This window comes from Neovison vison, chromosome 11, assembly GCF_020171115.1.
Source record: "Neovison vison isolate M4711 chromosome 11, ASM_NN_V1, whole genome shotgun sequence".
NCBI lineage: Eukaryota > Metazoa > Chordata > Mammalia > Carnivora > Mustelidae > Neogale > Neogale vison.
This window is the reverse complement of record NC_058101.1, coordinates 64,862,669-64,881,226: the sequence shown is the minus strand read 5'-3', so window position 1 is coordinate 64,881,226 and position 18,558 is coordinate 64,862,669. Positions and strand designations below refer to the sequence as shown.

General features: G+C 47.8%; 1 protein-coding gene across 2 annotated transcripts in view; it reads right to left on the bottom strand.

The window, feature by feature from the left end:
* The window catches only part of TBC1D14 (TBC1 domain family member 14), a 103,358-nt gene that overhangs the window by 43,495 nt on the left and 41,305 nt on the right, over positions 1–18,558 (bottom strand). For both annotated transcript variants that reach the window (XM_044267835.1, XM_044267836.1), the window contains exon 3: positions 13,147–13,267. In XM_044267835.1, the coding sequence (XP_044123770.1) occupies positions 13,147–13,267 (121 nt within the window). The remainder of the gene's footprint in view (positions 1–13,146; positions 13,268–18,558) is intronic.

Genomic DNA, 18,558 nt, shown 5'->3' with positions numbered 1-18,558 from the left:
TGCAGCAAAGCTGGTTTGGTTTTTGGTTTTTATGTGTTTTGGTTTTTTTTTAATTTACCCACCCACAACAGCGAAGGTGTAGCCATGAGGTTAGACTGGAATAGGAGGAGCCACTGACCTTTACTGAGCTCCCACTGGACGCCAGCCGCTGCCCTGGGAGTGCTTTCAGCCTATTTGACCCTCCAAGCACGGGCAAGGTGCATGGGACCTTTGGAGAGTGGGAAACTATAGTTCAGGCAGATAAAGTCGCTGGCCCAGGGCCACACAACTGACTGTGGATGACAGAACCAAGACAAGACTTGGAGTCCCCTGATCCCAGTCAGAATCCTCTCATGGTCCCCCTGCCTTCCCAAACTGCAGACCTCTCACCCCTGCCCTGTCAGAGGCCCCCAGGAAGATCTGCGGGAACTAATATGTGGGCTTCTGTTCCCAAATCCCTCTCTCTTCCTGGGAGCCACATGGGCAGACAGATGGGGAATTTATCACTTCCACATCAAGAAAAATAAGCAAACCGTAAGAGGTACTATGCACTGGAATTTCAGAGTTTATATCCCTGAAAGGCACTTGAAGTACAAGAGCTATACTTCTCAGTACAAGAGCTATACTTCTCAGAATAAATTAACCATTACCACAACAGTGGGAGACAATCTATGCAAAGAATAAACACAGAAGTCCAATTCAATGACCTTGTCATTTTCCCTACAGAAACTTCCCATCACTGCTCTCCCTTCTCCTCCAGAAAGGTCTCATGTACAAGTCTGACAAATAATTAACCTGCTCCTTCTCCAAAAACCCAAATTAAGCGAGACTGGAAATTTTGTGTGATCACCTCCTGAGACTCCACTGAAAGGTCTTTACTGCACACAAACACATGCTGCCTAACACCTTGACAAGCCCAAACTTCCAGAACAGGTTCAGCTTCCAATAAGGGACCGCCACAGCTGTTGAACATAGCCCTCTCTGCTCTGGCCACTGGGCAGCTCAATGTCCGATCTGTACCATCCTTCTGGAGGGACGTGGGTTGTGTTTGGGGACACCCATTCACCTCTGGCTTCATCTTGCTATCCTGGGCCCAAAACTCCTCAAATTTTTCCTCTCTCACTCTGCACGCATTTTTTGTTTTGTTTTGTTTGTTTTTTTTAAAGATTTTACTTATTTATTTGACAGAGCAAAAGAGCACAAGCAGGCAGAGCAGCGGAGGGAGAGGAAGAAACAGGCTCCCCACTGAGCAGGGAGCCCGATAAGAGGATTGATCCCAGGACCCTGGAATCATAACCCGAGCCTAAGGCAGTTGCCTAACCAACTGAGCCCCTAGGCACCTCTTTTTATATTGTATTAACTTTAAAAAAAAGATTTTTTTAATTCTTAAGTAATCTCTACACCAGTGTAGGGCTTGAACAGATAGCCTCAAGATCAAGAGTTGTATGTTCTACCAAAAGAGCCAGCCAGATGCCCCTTACACACATTTAAAAAAATATATTTCTTAGGGGCACCTGGATGGCTCAGTGGGTTAAAGCCTCTGCCTTCGGCTCAGGTCATGACCCAAGGGTCCTGGGAACGAGGCCCGCATTGAGCTCTCTGCTCGGCAGGGAGCCTGCTTCCCCCCTCTCTCTGTGTCTGCCTCTCTGCCTACTTGTGATCTCTGTCAAATAAATAACTAAAAAAATTAAAAAAAAAAAAGACTTCTTTAAAAAAATATATTTCTTAGACTGGGATAGCTGGGGGGCTCAGTCTGTTAAGCATCTGCCTTCAGCTTGGGTCATGATCCCTAGGGTCCTGCATCAGGCTCCCTGCTCAGCAAGGAGCCTGCTTCTCCCTCTGCTTCTGCCCCTCTCCCTGCCTGTGCTCACCCTCTATCTCTCTTCTTCTCTCTCTCTTAAATAAATATATAAAATATTTTTCTTTTTTTTAAAAGATTTTATTTATTTATTTGACAGACAGAGATCACAAGTAGGCAGAGAGAGAGGGGTAAGCAGGCTCCCCATGGAGCAGAGAGCCCGATGCGGGGCTTGATCCCAGGACCCTGGGAATGATCTGAGCTGAAGGCGGAGGCTTTAACCCACTGAGCCACCCAGGCACCCCAATAAATAAAATCTTAAAAAATATATTTTTTAGAGTGGACATGCACACAGAACAAAATTTAAAAGATACGAAAGGATATACAGAGAAAGCAGGTCACCCTCGTCCCATCTCCCACATATCCAGTGCATTCCCCTCTCCAAAGCAATTCGATCACCATCAGCTGTGTAAGTGTCCTTCCAGACAGAGTCACTGCATCTATAAAGATATGCACGTATCTTTATATGTACAGAGCACACTCAAAGAATGGTTATTTGTTTTGCTTTTTAGGATCTGCACTTTATTCCACTTAGGGATTTAACCAATTCCCTACTGCCAGGCATTGAGCTTGCTTCCAACCTTTGGCGCTGGAATCGATACCCTTAGCAACCATTATTTTACTTACATACTGATTACTTATATACTGATTCATCTCTAGGATGAATCCCTAGAAATGGAAACGTGGGTCAAAGGTGCCCTGATGGATTCATTCATTATTCGTTATTTTTTCAAATTAAAATATTTTTGATGTACATAGTTCTATGACTTCTAACAGCTACTGCCACCACAGAACAGAAAGTTCTACATCTTTCTTCCAACCATCACCATCACAACCAAGATGCGGAGAAATTCTACCAGCCCCAAGACCTCCTCCCTGCTCCTTTTACCCCACGCCATCCCTGAAACTACGGCTGTCATTTCCAGTGTGTCACATGTATGGAATCGTATAGCCTGTCAACTTTTTTTTTTTTTTAAAGATTTTATTTATTTATTTGACAGAGAGAGATCACAAGCAGGCAGAGAGGCAGGCAGAGAGAGAGAGAGGGGAGGAAGCAGGCTCCCCGCTGAGCAGAGAGCCGGATGCGGGACTCCATCCCAGGACCCTGAGATCATGACCTGAGCCGAAGGCAGCGGCTTAACCCACTGAGCCACCCAGGCGCCCTAGCCTGTCAACTTTTGAAACTAGGTTCCCACACTCGATAAAACCCCCAAGGCTCACCCAAGATTGTCAATATGGTGGATTACACCAATTGATCTTCAAATGCTAAACCAGTCTTGCATTCCCGGCAAAAATGCCACTTAGTTGTGGGGTATGACCTTCTTTTTTTACTTTTTTAAGTATTAATGGATTCAACTTGCCAATATTCTTTTTTTTTTTAATATTTTATTTATTTGACTGACAGATATCACAAGTAGGCAGAGAGGCAGGCAGAGAGAGAGAGAGAGAGAGGAGGAAGCAGACTCCCTGCCGAGCAGAGAGCCCCATGTGGGACTTGATCCCAGCACCCTGGGATCATGACCTGAGCCGAAGGCAGAGGCTTTAACCCACTGAGCCACCCAGGCGCCCCTCAACTTGCCAATATTCTATTGGGGATTAAATGCATCTTCATAAGGGAGACAAGTCTGCAATCAGATTTTTCTGTACTGCACTTGTCTCCTTTGGTATCAGGGTAATAGAGGCCTCGTAAAATGTGTCAGGAGCTGGGCTCACCTCTAAAACTGGTGTTATTTTTCCTTAAATACTGGCAGAACTCACCAAGGACATTCCCTGGGCTTGGAGATTTCCATTTCTTTAATAATTAGAGGGTGATTCAGGTCATCTAGTCATCTTGGGTGAGATTTGGTGACTTGTGATTTTCGAAGAAATGGACCATTTCTTTTTTTTTTTTTTTAAAGGTTTTTTAAAATTTATTTGACAGACAGAGATCACAAGTAGGCAGAGAGGCAGGCAGAGAGAGAGGAGGAAGCAGGCTTCCCGCTGAGCAGAGAGCCCGATGTGGGGCTTGATCCCAGGACCCTGGGATCATGACCTAGGCCGAAGGTCTTGGGGTCTGAGCCACCCCAAGAAATGGACCATTTCATCTAAATTCTCAAACTTATGAATGTGGAGTTATCCGTGACATTCATTGTTGTTTTAATTTCTGTGGTATCCCCTATCTCACTCTTACTGAGAATCTGGTTTACCTCTCCTTTTGTCAATTTTGCTAGTGTTTGATCAATGTTCTTCATCACTTCAAAGAATCAGCTTTTGGGGCGCCTGGGTGGCTCAGTGGGTTAAGCCGCTGCCTTCGGCTCGGGTCATGATCTCGGGGTCCTGGGATCGAGTCCCTCATCAGGCTCTCTGCTCAGCAGGGAGCCTGCTTCCTCCTCTCTCTCTGCCTGCCTCTCTGCCTACTTGTGATCTCTGTCTGTCAAATAAATAAATAAAATCTTTAAAAAAAAAAAAAAAGAATCAGCTTTTGGTTTCACTGTTTTTTTCATTTTCAGTTTCACTGTTTCTATTCTTATGTTTATTATCCCCCACACCTTGGCTTACTCTGGGTTTATTTGCTTCTTTTATGGTTCTTAGCATAGAAAATCAGATTATTGATCAGAGAACTTTGTTCTTTTCTAACATGAGCCTTTTAACACTTTAAAATTTCCTTCTAAGCATTCTTTTTTTTTTTTTTAAAGATTTTATTTATTTATTTGTCAGAGAGAGAGGGAGAGAGAGCGAGCACAGGCAGACAGAGAGGCAGGCAGAGGCAGAGGGAGAAGCAGGCTCCCTGCCGAGCAAGGAGCCCGATACGGGACTGGATCCCAGGACACCGGGATCATGACCTGAGCCGAAGGCAGCTGCTTAACCAACTGAGCCATCCAGGCGTCCCCCTTCTAAGCATTCTATCCCACAAATTTTGGTATGTTCTATTTTCATTCAGTCCAAAATATTCTCTAACTTTCTTTGTGACCTCCTCATTGTCCCATGATTTATCTAGAAGTGTGTTACTTACTTAATTTCCAAGTTTTGGGGTGGGTTCTTGCTATCTGTGTGTCCCGGCTTTGTGATCTAATTCCACGGTGGTTAGAGAACCTATTTTGTGTCATTTTAATCCTTTCAGCTTTATGGTTGCTTTTATAACACAGGTTATAGTCTTTCCTGGTGCACGCTGTATGCATGCTTGTCAAGAATGTGTGCTGTGCTCCTGTGGGAGGCTGGAGCGTTCTCCAAATACCCATCAGTCCAGCCGGCCCATAGTCAGTCCTTCAGAGTCCTGGCTGATTCCATCAGTGGTCTACAGGTCACCATTTAGAGTCGACAACCCAGTAATAACTGTGGATTTGTACACGTGTTCCAGCTCTGCCCATCTCTGCTTCATGCATTCCACAGCTCTCGTGGGTACACACATTCAGAGTCATTCTGCCTTTATCAGGTGACATTCTGCCTCATCCTGGGAACCTCCCATCCTCTGAAATCTGATTTTTCTTATGCTACTCTATCTACTCCATCTTCATTCCAATTAGTGCTTTCCTGGTATATCTTTTCCCATCCTTTCATTTTAACCTACGTATTTTACATGTGAAGTGAGTTTCTTTTAGACAACACATATTTGGATCTTTTTAATTTTCTCACCCATTCTGACAATCTGTCAGGATTAGGCCCTCAGACACACAACTGGTGTGTTCAGACCATTTATATTAATATAATAACTGATATGTTTCAGTTTATTATCTTGTCTGTTTTGTTTTTCCTTCCTCTATTTCCTCCTTCCTGCCTTGGTTTCATTTTTTTAACTTTTTAGAATTTCATTTTAACATCTTGTGTTTTTTACTGTTATAATTTGGCAGTTGACCTAGGGATTATAATGCACATTTAATTGTTTTAGCCTCTTACCACCATGTCCCTTTATGTGACATCTACAGACACTGAGAACCCAGATGATGTTCTAGTCTTTGCTTCAGTGGAACACGTTAGAAAGAGCTCACGAAGAGAACAGGGGGTCTGTTGTACCTACCTAGAGCCTCACTCTTCCCCTCCTCTTCCTTCCGAATGTTCCAAGTCTCCTTCAGGTATAATGACCCTTCCATCTGAAAAACATCCTTCAGCAACTCAGATCTGCTAGCAACAAATTCTCCCATGCTTCCTTCATCTGTGACCCCTGTGTTTCACCTGCAACCCTGCAGGGTTTTGTGCCCGACACAGAATTTGGAACTGATGGCTCTTTTCCTCCAGTACTTTTAAAAACCAGGTTTCTGATGTGAATAATCAAAGTCATTCAAATTGTCGTTCCCCAGTAAGTAATCCATTTTCTCCGGCTGCATGTAAGATAGTTTTTGTCTTTATTTTCAGCAGTTCGATTATGATTTGTCTCGGCATGGTCTTCTGTGGCTTCCTCCTGTCTGGAGTTCACCAAGCCCCCCTCCCCACGTCTATAAGCTTAGATCTTTTGTTGGATTTAAGCCGTATTCAGACACTATCTAGTCCAATATGTTTTCTGCACCCCGTCTTTCTTCTCTCTTTCCAAAACCCCAAGAGCACCACTGTTCAGCCTGTCAGTACTGCCCTACATGTCCCTAAAGCTTAGTCACTTTCTCCAATCTTTTTTCTCTGTATTCTTCAGACGGAATGGTTTCTACGGACCGATCTCAAAGTTTACACACTCTTTCTGCTATCATCTTTGCTCTGCTACTGGGACTATCCAGTTAGCTTTTTGTTGTTTACTAGCTTTTTATTGTTATGGTTATTTTTTTTTCTTTTTAACCCACTGAGCCACCCAGGCGCCCCTGGTTATTTTTTTTCTTTTTAAAGATATTACTCATCCACCTGTCAGAGAGAGAGAGCGAGCACAGGCAGAGACAGAGGGAGAAGCAGGCTCCCCACTAAGCAGGAAGCCTGATGTGGGCCTCCATCCCAGGACCCTGACTTCATGACCCGAGCTGAAGGCAGACACTTAACGTACTGAGCCACCCAGGCAATATAATAAATTAAAAGTAACATGTTGTTGTTATTTTTCATTTAAAAGTTTTGTGTAGCAGCTCCTGGGTTGTGGCTCCAAAGTCAGCTGACTTTTCAAAGCCTTCACGGCGCCTGTTGGCTACAATCCCCACCATGTGCATCGCCCAGCGGCCAGCATGGGACCAGGTGCCAGTCTGTTCCTGAAGTCCGGTTCTCAAGTCTACTGTTGCTAGTTACGGTCAGACCCATGTATCCACAACTTGCGAGTCAGCCCAGGAGTTCATAATAACCTTCAAGGCCACTTTCCTGAGTTCCTCCTCTCCACAATGTCTCCAGAACTTACAGATTCCCTGGGTCACCCCTTCTCTAGTTCTCTAGCCACACACACACCTCCCACAACCTTGGGCCAAGCGGTAGGAGGAGAGAGAAGAGGGCATCAGGGGTCTCCCCCACCATCTTGGGAATAAACCTCCTCTCATCAGGTCCCCTTCCTGAGAGTTTCAGGCTCCTGCTGGCCCGTTTCTACTGTTGGGAGACTGCACCGGGGCTGGGGTGTGAGAAAACAGAGAAAAGGAAAAAATGAAAAGTAGGGTTTCTGCTTTCTGAGTGTGAGAGTACCACTCCTCATCCAGAACTAGAAAGGCTTCCCTAGTGCTAACTCTGATCTAACCCATCTCTAATACCTAGTGCTTATTAACACCCAGAGGGTGTAATCAGAGGAGAAAAAAATGGTAGGGTCAATTGAGTCAGCAGTACTCTGAACTGTGGTCTTTTCCCGTGGTCCGCCTGCTACCGTTTACTTTCCAGAAGGCTTGAAAAGCTACTCGTATTATACGTACTATGTTCCAGTTTTACAGCTGTGCTCATCAGGAGACAGGTTAGAGTATGTTTGCTCCTTACCCACAACTAGGACCTGCTCTTTTTTGTAATGGGTTCAACCCTATTTTGAAGATGAAGGAAGTTTTCTCAAGTTGTTTTAGAATTACCTGCAGGCCCATCACCAGCCCCCTGCACTGACCATCCAGGCTTTGTGTTTTCTGCAGTTTGTGATGGTTTATGTTTTTCTGACCACCCAGACTTCACAGAACTCAGAAGTGAGGAGAATGAATATTGCTTTCAGCTGTTCTGGATTTGCCGCCTTCTGGGATTCTCTCTTTCACATCTAAGAGCTGACTGGAAATTCCAGAAGGCCATCCAAGTCATTCCAGGTTACACATGCCCAAACACTTGTACGCTTCTCTGCTCAAATGACATGTCTTATCCAGAACATGGGAGCCCACAAGCCCACACTGCCCGTGGTGGTCCCTACCCGTCGGCAGCTGCCTTGGAGCTCAAACAGGATGCTGTCTGAATCCCCGAGTCTATGTACCTGCTGTAAGGTCTCAAGGATTTACAAACTCGGCTTGGAAGCATCTCTCTAAATGTGGGCAGCCCTGAGCTCCTCTGACATCTCAGATTACAGAGACTTGCTTTGACTTTTTAAGTGGTCTTTTCCTCAAAATAAATAAATAAATAAATAAAAATCAAAAGACCACGCACGACAAAATTATTGAAAGGAACAATACCAAAATGCAAATAGTGGTATTTCAGGGCAATAAGATGCCCAGTGTATTCTTTTCCTTAATAGGTTAACATCTTATACATCTTCTACCAATTAACAGAACCAGGATAGTAAGTATTGCTAATTTATCTTTATAAATCCAACCCCTGTTCCGATAGTTCGAGCAACCGAGAGACAGTAAACCATAACTCCCGCACGCCAGGCAATGGCAGTGATATCTTTTAATAAGATTTCATCTGCACAACTTCACCAGAGTACCCAAATTCCCCAGCAAGTCACTACTTCTCAAACCCGGCTGTATGTCAGAGTCACGGGCAGAATGCAAACAAAAGCAAAACGCCAGTCAGGTTGGAAGGGGGCTATGGGAAGAGAGAAGTCAAGAACAACTCTCAAGTCTTAGACTTGAGAAGAAGAAGACTTGAAAAAGAAGGCTATCACTTTCCAAAATGAGGAAAGATGCAAAGGGAACAGGCCCAATGATACAGAAAAAGCAAAGTAAGAGTCAGACAGGAAGTGGCTGGTGGATACCCAGTGGAACATGCAGGCAAGGTCTACAGTTCAAGGATGAGGTCCTGGCTGGGAACAAATGTGGGGGCTGCTGGTAGAGCCTTGAGTCCCACTGAGGTCCCCTAGGGGGTGACCACAGACAGAGAAGCACCTGAGAGGCCCTCTAAAATCCAAAGGGCACCCCACAGAGGAGAGTGCAGTGACCCAGAAGTCAAGGTCAGAAAGGCTCACAAGGAGCAGAAAAGAATTTGATAAGACGTGGGCTGAGGAATGACCCCTGGACCTGGGAACGGGTGGTCACTTGAAAAACCAGTGGTGTGGAAACCCTAGGATGGGTTTCCATCACACCGTTTCTGCACACCACTTCTTTTCACAGGCTTATCACAGCTGCAATGACCTGCAGAGTTATTTTGCTTCAAGCTGTGTGTTCCTGATCTATGGTAAGGTCCAACAAAGGCAGGGGCCATGTTAGTCTTGCCCTTCATTATAATCCCAGGAGGGACCCCCACGGTGGCTCAATTTTACGGGGCAAAGGACCACTGAATCCAAGAAGGAAGGTTCCTCTTTATTCACAAGGCAAAGGATGTGCCGCCCCGAGGGGCCAATGTGGCCAGAGCCCCGCCCCGTACAAACCCAAGGACAGGAGACCCCAAGACAGCTGTATTCAAATGTATTCTCCACAACTTTATTCTCAGGGGCCTCTCCAGTTCACCAGCAGCTGCCACAATGGGCGTCCGGTATATTCTGGACCACTTATTTAACCTGCTGTGGGCAAAGATGGCTATTTGCATCTTATACCCACCAACCCCTTCTCTAACAGCAGTGTTTCTGCAATGTGAGCGTGCGTGACCAGTACCTGGAGCATTTGCTATAACACTACTTGGGGTGCCCCCAGCCCCACAGTTTCTTCAGTGGGTCTGAGATGAGGACTGAGAATCTGGGTTTCTAACAAACACCCAGATGGTGACAACATTAGTCCGTGGACCATACTTTGAGAACCATGCTTTAGGGTCATCCTCATAGCTATCCTTGGTCATTTTTGTTTCCCCTGTTTAGAAAATCTCTCTGAAATAATGTAAGCGGAGAGAAAATTACTTTTCAAAACCTTTATGAAATTTGAAAAGATATCTGAACGTAACATTTCCTAAAAATGGCAGCCATGTACCCATACGTCTCAAGTTAAGAGACTCTGGCCCAGTTATGAGGAAGTCCAATGCGTCCCAGGGCACCCTGGGCAAATCAGAGGTAGGACCTGCCACTTGCTGGACCTATTAATTAAAAGTCACAACCGCCCCTCCTTGAGTACTAACTCTGGGCCACGGGCTGTGGGAAACATGGGACAAAAATATTCCACATACGTAATCTCTTATAACAATCTAGTGAGTTGGATTCAGAATGCCCTTGCTGCCCAGGAGTAACTGGCCAAGGTTACACAGATAAGGGGAGGTGAGGCTGGAAATCACACGCAGGTTGGCAAGTCCAAAGATCTTGGCTGGTGTGCGCACCTGTCCCCTCGGCTGCACCGCAGGCTCCTTGAGGTGTCCCGACCCAGCCACAGGCCTGGCCTTGGCACAGGGCAGTGTCTGTTGAATGTGTAAGTGAAGGGACGCATGGAGGCGTCAGGCTCATCCTCTCACACTGTGTTGTTTCTTGTGTGTCACAAGAAGGGGACAATAATAACAGCAAACACCTGCCGGCACTTACGACATTCCGTGCTGTTCCGAGCATGTGATGTCCACTCGCACACTGAATCCTTGCCCCTCCGAGGCTGGTCCTATGGCTCTCCAGATTCTGGAGAGGAGGAAATGAGGCTCAAAAGGGTTATGGGACTTGCCCACCTAGCTGAGCTGCGGCAGAGCCGGGATACCAACTCCTGCACTCTGACTCCAAAGTCCACGCTCTTAAATCACCGTGCGATAAACATATTCCAAAGAGAGCAGGAAAAGGAACTCGAGTCTCCTAAGCCCTTCTTGCTGCTCTGGCTCTAATAGGAGTTGTTGGCACTGCTTGGGCTCACAGGCCCCGAAACTAAGCCCCGGCTCCGGGCTCTCTAGAGAGTGGGAGCTGACACCTGTGACGGCAGCCAGCTCCAGCCCAATGCCCGGGGGCCTCTCCACCGCACCAGATCCCTGGCCCGGGATCCCCCACAGACCTTGCCAGCCCCAGGAGAGAGGCATGGAATCAAGAGCCAGAGACACAAAGCAGGAGCGAATAGGACGCAGGCCAGATTGTATGACTCATGCAGGTACAATTACATCCTTTATTATTGATGCTTGAAGCCAGATGTCCCTCTTCTCTGCAGTACTGTGTTACCACATGATTAGTGGACCTAGTCATTTCAGTTCACAAAAATCCTTCAGGTTCAAGAACATAATCCATGTTCACCTTAAAAAAAAAAGGTTCAACAAAGCTAACAAAGAAATTCAAACATGATGCAAGTGATACTAAGAGTCATGGGAAAATCTACAGAAGGACAATGGTTACTTTTTTCCAAAGTGTGGATTTCTTTAAAAATTCAGTTTGGCTATTTAGTTTCTAAGAAATTTATAGCTGAGCTTTGCATATAAATGAATCACCTTTTAATTGTATGCTATTATACTAAGCCTATACAATAAGTGATTCCAATTCAAAGTATGACAATCTATAAAAACGAATTCCAACACCGGTGTACTTGCTAAGTTCCCTGGGCCCAGACAATCGCCATAAGGAGTGTCAGACAACCTTCAGAACAGCTTCAGACCTTCAATTTGCTGAGGCAGAAACACATGAAATGCGTGCAGATTCCCCATGCTGTTCAAGCCAGAGCCCTGGCATGCCCTCACCACCTCCCACGCATGCCATGCCCCTCTACCCAGCACAACTGGTACCCTCAACCCACAAGAACCACAGTGCTGGGCCAGACCCCACTTTACTCCTCTGGACTAGTCCAAGAGCCACATTCTTGCCAAGGGGACCTTTTACTCCTTAGGTAAGTAAAATCCTCTGGGACTCCCCAGAGCCTTCAGGTCAGAGACAGGTTCCAGGCCCAGCACATGACACAGGCCCCAGGGACAGCCCCTCCCACTGCTCCCTGGATGCAGGCCACACACAGCCCCAGCCCCTCAGCCCTGGCCCAGGCCGCCCCCACTTTCTCCTGCCCCTTCCTTGCAAAGACTCAGAGGAGAAGCAAGAGCCCTAGGGTAGGGTCTAGCTCTGCCCAAGTCACTCAGCCCATCTCTCAAGTGCTTCTTTGGTAAGATAATAATGGTACCTTCTGCAGAAGGCAGTTACAAGCTTTAAATGAACTAGAAACCCAAGTGCTGACTCATCTGAAACTGGCACAGAGGAAGCACTCAATTCAGGATCCCCCGTCTTAATAACTGTGCTACACCTCTGAACTCAACCATGTATGAGGCCTGGCCTAGCAGGCCCAGCCCCACCCACACACACACCTACGGTTCTCCTACCCGCCCTGGAGTCCTCTCCTTACCAGAGGGGCGCTCTGGAGCAAATGCTTCGGTCACTTCTCTCAGCCCAGCACCACACCTGAGGCCGGGCACTTAGTAGGTCCTCAAAAGTATTCACTGAACAACTGTCAGTGAATACAAAACTGAGGTGGGAGGAGGCAGCCTGCTGGGGGGCAGTGTCACGGCATTGGGCAAATGGCAGTCTATGAGGATGGCTGGGACTCAGAGTCCAGGGGAGGACGCAGCTGGTAACAGTCAAAGTCCAAGCCATAGATACCTCTGGCCTCGCAGAGTCTGTGCACGAGCCTTCTTTGAAAAGATGAGCACGTGCCTCCAGCTGTCGGCATCCCAGTGATGAGATACAACAGGCCTGGCCCGACCCTTGTACCCCACTCCCTCCCCCTGCTCGGAAAAGGGACCACCTCCCAAGCCAGCAAGGGGAAAGGGTCCTCCTACAGGGGGTATGAGGGGGATGAGCGATGGCCCCTGCATTCCTGGCCAAATCAGCAATGGAAGGATTACACTCCAAGAAACCCATGGGACCAGAGGGGAGAGTGCTTTAATAAGGAACACAATTAATAAAAGTTTGACAATAAACACATCTGCAACTAGTACTGGAAAAACCGATCGAGTGACATTACACAGAGCGAAGCCAGCTCTCCCCTAGGCACATGCGGAAAGCGACAAGGAATGGAAAAGGTTAAAGGCATCAACTTTCTGATGAAAGACTCAGATTTTAGGAAGTGGGCATGCAGATCAACACAAAGTTTTCCAATTTCAAAGCCTCCAGAAAGGTCACTTTTGCAAGGTTCATAAATAGTGCTGCACAGCATATTTCTGAGTTTTGGGGTCTCATATACCTTTTGTATTTTCTTTGAATCTTTCTGAGCATTCTCTCGAAGTGGTACTTTTCCAAATAACTTCCATCCCAAGTCATTTTGTTTGTCAAGTCTTGCATTCTGTTTTCTAGCAAGCAAATTCCTATAGGAAGAAAATAAGAGGGTTAGGGAACTTCTGGGTATTCAAAGAAACACCAGGACCGCCAAGTCACTCTCTAACGAAAACAAGTAGACCTTCCTTTGAGAGAACACCATGAAGAACCACAAGTTTTAATTCTGCAGACCTGTCATCAGAGAAGACACAGAATTATGCAACCAGGAAAAAGCCCCATAACCACAAAAGCTTTTTGTTGTTCAACTGTGACATGTGCAAATTCTATAATTTGGAGTAAGGAACTACCTTGTATAACAACAAAATATCCCAGAAAAACTGAGGTGTTTTTTTTTTAAATATGTTTGAGAGAGAGAGATCACAAGTAGGCAGAGAGTCAGGCAGAGAGTGGGGGAAGCAGGCTCCCCGCCAAGCAGAGAGCCCGATGCGGGGCTCGATCCCAGGACCCTAAGATCACGACCTGAGCTGAAGGCTGAGGCTCAACCCACTGACCACCCAGGCACCCCAAGAAAAAGTGAGTTTTAAAATCAGACTAAAGTGAATTGAAACCCTGGCCCAGTTTACTCACTAACTGTGTGAATCTGACCAGTATATTCATCTCTCTGAGCCTCAGTTTCCTTATGTTTACCAAGAGTCTTTGTTGGAATTGAAATGACAGGTACATAGTCAGTGCTTAAAAAATAAGAGGTGCGAGGCAGTGGGGGCTCAGTGGGCTGAGTGTATGACTCTTGGTTTCAGCTCAGGTTATGATCTCAGGGCCGAGAGATCGAGCCCCGTGTCAGGCTTTGTGCTCAGTGTGAAGTGTGCTTGAGATTCTCTCCCTCTCCCCCTTCCCCCACTCTCACATGCTCTCTAAATAAAGACATAAAATCTTAAAAAAAAAAAAATAGCAGTTGCTTTAATAATTAACCTCTAGCTTAGCTGAAGTTATCTATAAGGTAAATCTGCATTATCTCTTCATAAAGAGTCTCCACGGGCCATGAAAAGAAAGCCACTCAGCCAGCAGTCATGAGGTCTTCCCTCCCAACCACATGTAAATAAAAGTCCCGAAGACCACAGGTAAGTCCCCACTGGTAGTACAAAATAAACTACGTTTTGGAATGTACAGGCTGGTGCATTCATTAAAAACAAACAGTTTCCAGGGCTCACTGGAAAGTGTAAAATGACCCCGCAGCATCTCCTGTGCCAGAAAGGAAGAAAGTGCTCAGAGAAATACGGGGACGCGTCTAAAGGAAACAGAAGCCAACGTGAAACACAGACTCTCCCTGGCTAAATCGGGAACAATCCAGTCGTTGAAATAAATAATGAGGGCAAGGGATTATAATCCACTGAATAAAACAAGAATCCAAAAGCCCATATGGGCCTGAGCAAGCACAAAGAGGTGGAGGAGGAGGGATGCAGCCTCAGAAGCACAGGCGGGCGCGTGGACATGGGAAAGGACCAGTGGGCGCTCGGACTGGCAGCTGACAGCTGACAATGATGGTTTCCACTGATTCTGAAAGCATCTCCCACAAATTCCTTGTCAGTACAAAGGCAAGCCTGCTTGGGCAGGTGCTCAGAGCCCACGTTCCCAACACAGAGGAGATGGCATATGCCTCCAGCTCTGGGGCCCCGACAACAGCCCACCATGCTGATGGCGGCAACAGACAGACCGACAATCAGAGAAGATTCTTGAAACAACTAACGGGATGTGAATACACACTGTGGACTAGGAAAGAGCGCGAGATTTATGTTAAATTTGTTGATCTTGTAACCGTACAGCGCTTATGTAAGACAGTGCCCTTGTTCTTAGTGAAGGTACTTATACTTCCCACCGGTTCTTCTAATGCTTCCTAGAAATACTTACTTGCTTATACCATAGTCACAGACCAGATAAAACACAGGAAGTGAGGGGCTACCTGGGTGGCTCTGCCGGTTAAGCATTTGCCTTTGGCTCAGGTCATGACCTCTGGATTCTGGGATCAAGCCCCAGGCTGGGCTCCCTGCTCAGCGGGGAGCCTGCGTCTCCCTCTCTCCCTGTTCTTGCTCCCTCACTCAAATAAATACATTAAATCTTAAAACAAAACAAAACAACACACATAACACATGAAGTGAGACACGAACAGTGAATCTGGGTAAAAGATACTTGGAAGTTGCTTATTTTTCTTGCAACTTTTCAACAAATTCGAAATCAATCAAAATAAAGTTATAGGGACGCCTGGGTGGCTCAGTTGGTTGGACGACTGCCTTCGGCTCAGGTCATGATCCCGGAGTCCCGGGATCGAGTTCCGCATCAGGCTCCTAGCTCCATGGGGAGTCTGCTTCGCTCTCTGGCCTTCTCCTCGCTCATGCTCTCTCTCACTGTCTCTCCCTCAAATAAATAAAATCTAAAAAAAATAAAATAAAATAAAGTTATAAAAACTTCCCAAAAGGAAACAAACGGTTTCACATACTCTTCCTTGCTTTTGTGTTGTGTTTATAATAGAAACCACTTCATAGGCCAAGGCAATTCTATACACCTTTGTAAGAAACAAACTCTGAGTTGTGAAAACTCAGCCAACAGTGGAGGACACACGATTCATACTGAGCGAAAACCTCAACTTCCAGAACTCTCGGCTCACTAACGGTCTACATTTTGCTAAAGAGGCATTGCCTCTGGAGAAGGGAACAGGGCACAAGGGACAAACAGTGAGGAACACAAATGCTCCTGGAAGGGGAGAGGCCGGGAGTGAGGCATACACGTGGTAATGAAACCTGACCCCATTCTAGACAGATGCAGGTCGCCAAGGGTCTAGAGTAGTAAGGACTGGGACAGAGATCCACACAGAAGCGACCGGTGACTGGGATCCGGGAGCGGGACCAGACCGGTGGAGCTAGTCGCACAGACGGCCAGCAAAAGCAGCAGGAGGAACAGAAACCTTGTTTTCTTCATCCCCTGCGAAGGCTTGTAAGTTGTACAAACATAGTACAGAGAGAACTTATCAAAATTCACCATAGTGGGTTAAGCCTCTGCCTTTGGCTCAGGTCATGACCTCTGGGTCCTGGGATCAGGCCCCACATTGGGTTCCCTGCTCAGTGGGGAGCCTGCTTCCCCCTCCTCTCTCTGCCTGCCTCTCTGCCTGCTTGTGATCTTTCTCTGCCCAGTAAATAAATTAAAAATCTTTATGGGGCGCCTGGGTGGCTCAGTGGGTTAAAACCTCTGCATTTGGCTCAGGTCATGATCCAGGGTCCTGGGATTGAGCCCCGCATCGGGCTCTCTGCTCAGCAGGGAGCCTGCCTCCCCCCTCTCTCTGCCTGCCTCTCTGCCTACTTGTAATCTCTATCAAATAAATAAATAAAATCTTTAAAAAAAAATCACGATACATGATAGGCCACGACTTCTGAAAGGCTCACGAAAGGTATCCTTGGTTGGGTTATTTGTCATGGATGAGAGGCCGAGGAGCTCTGAAAGGACAGGAAATCCCACCCGAGCTTCAGCAATCTGTGCCCTCAGCAAAGGGAACAGAGAGCCGGCCAGAAAGAGGTTCCAGCCTCTGGCTTCCCTTTCAGATCGGTGGGTCCCTGGAAGCCTGGCACAGAGTTGGCCACTAAGCCCAGAAGGCCAGCTGGAGCCAAGCCCCTGCCTCTGGCCATGATGTGCCCAAGCCCCATTCCCGGGGGCCAGGTGTGCAGATGGGGCAGGAAGAGCCCAGGAGCCCTGACTGCGCCCTTTAAACCCTGTGCTGTCTGGCTGGCCCGGAGGCACCCTTGGGGTCATCCTGGATGAGAGTCACACACTGGTGCCGTTCTCCCCAGTCCAGGAGAGGCCAGAGCCACAGCTATGGGTCCTCAGCAAGTTAGCAACCCTCTGCTGCCATTGCCACCATCTGTGACACTTGACCAGGGGCAGAACATAGGGACCGCTTGATTCAAGCTTCCTGTTTCATCAAGAACATTTCAAATGCACCCATGCCACCAGGAAGCAGTTCCAGGAAGCCCTCACATCTGCCCAGGTTCTGCAAAGCCTTCACCCACCGGCTACCACCAGCCCTAGCAGGGCCTCAGCTCCCACAGCACGCAGCCAGTTACACTGCACTTGCTGGAGGGCCCCTGGCTCCTCTCCACACAGCTCCTCTTTGGGGTGGGGCTGCCAGGAGGGCAGGGCAGAGTCGCCTCTGCACCCCCACAATCCCAGCCAGCACGCAGCAGGTGTGCCACACCTGTTGGCCAGCAAACAGAGCAGACACTGTACATGTCTGCAGGGGACGCAGGTGCAGGGCTGTGAGGTGCGTAATGGGACTGCGGCCCCACCCAGCCGCACCCACAAGCCAACCCACATGGCACCTCCGACCTGCACCCACCCTACCTGGGAGTGGGCCTGGCTTCCCTCCTGACTACCGCCCCTTCTGTGATGCCCGCTCAGGTCACCCTCCTGTAGCTGGCAGGGGTGAGTAATGATGGGGAAGCACCTGAGGACTCTTCCAGAGGCATCCTCACAATCCCTCAGGAGCTGGCCCTAGGAACACCCTCAGGCAGGAGGCTCGCTCAACAACCCACCAGGCTGCATTCATCCAGGGAATTGTTCTGAGGGCCTCAGCTCTACAGAACAACAAACGAGTCAGTCTGATTTGCTAAGAAACCTTCTATCTCTCCTCAGGTTAGCTCCAAAGCTCTCACCTGATCTGACAAGGGTCTGGCCACCCTCTCCAGCCCTCCTCCTGTGTCTTTTTGGGGACTACACATCAGGCCTGCAGCCAGCCTGTCACAGCCCATATATGCCTGTCCCAGGCTTCCTTCAAGTGTCCCTCAGGCACAGAACATGACCCGGCAGACCCTGGGGCCTTGCAGAATGCCCCCTGTATCTGCCATGACACCCAGAAGTCTCCTCCACATGGTGGGCAGGGTGGTCTTCTGAGAGCACACACGGATCCCACCAGCCCTCTCCCCCAAATCCCCTCACCGGCTTCAACGCCACATGTGCCTCACCCCTTACCCTCAGTGTGCTCCTGATCACAGGCACATTTTGAGGATCAGATGAGGCAAGGGACCTCACAGGCCTGGCCTGCTGCTTCCACACACACTTGGTTCACGGGAGTAATCGCCATCATCCCCATTGCCATGGGAGGGCCTCTCTTCTAAAGGACTGCCAGCCCTGACCGCCCCCCCCCCCACTCAATCCCCTGCAGCTGGGCTGGCACTCTGCACCCTGGAGGCATCAGAGGGACTGGGGGGCACAGGCCAGGTATAAGGGAATGGTGGGCTGAAGGGAGGTGACCCATCTGTCGATGAGGCCTATCCGGATGCACTTTACAGCAATGCTGAGAGCCCTTGGGAAACACATGGGTGGTTGAGGACTAAGCCAC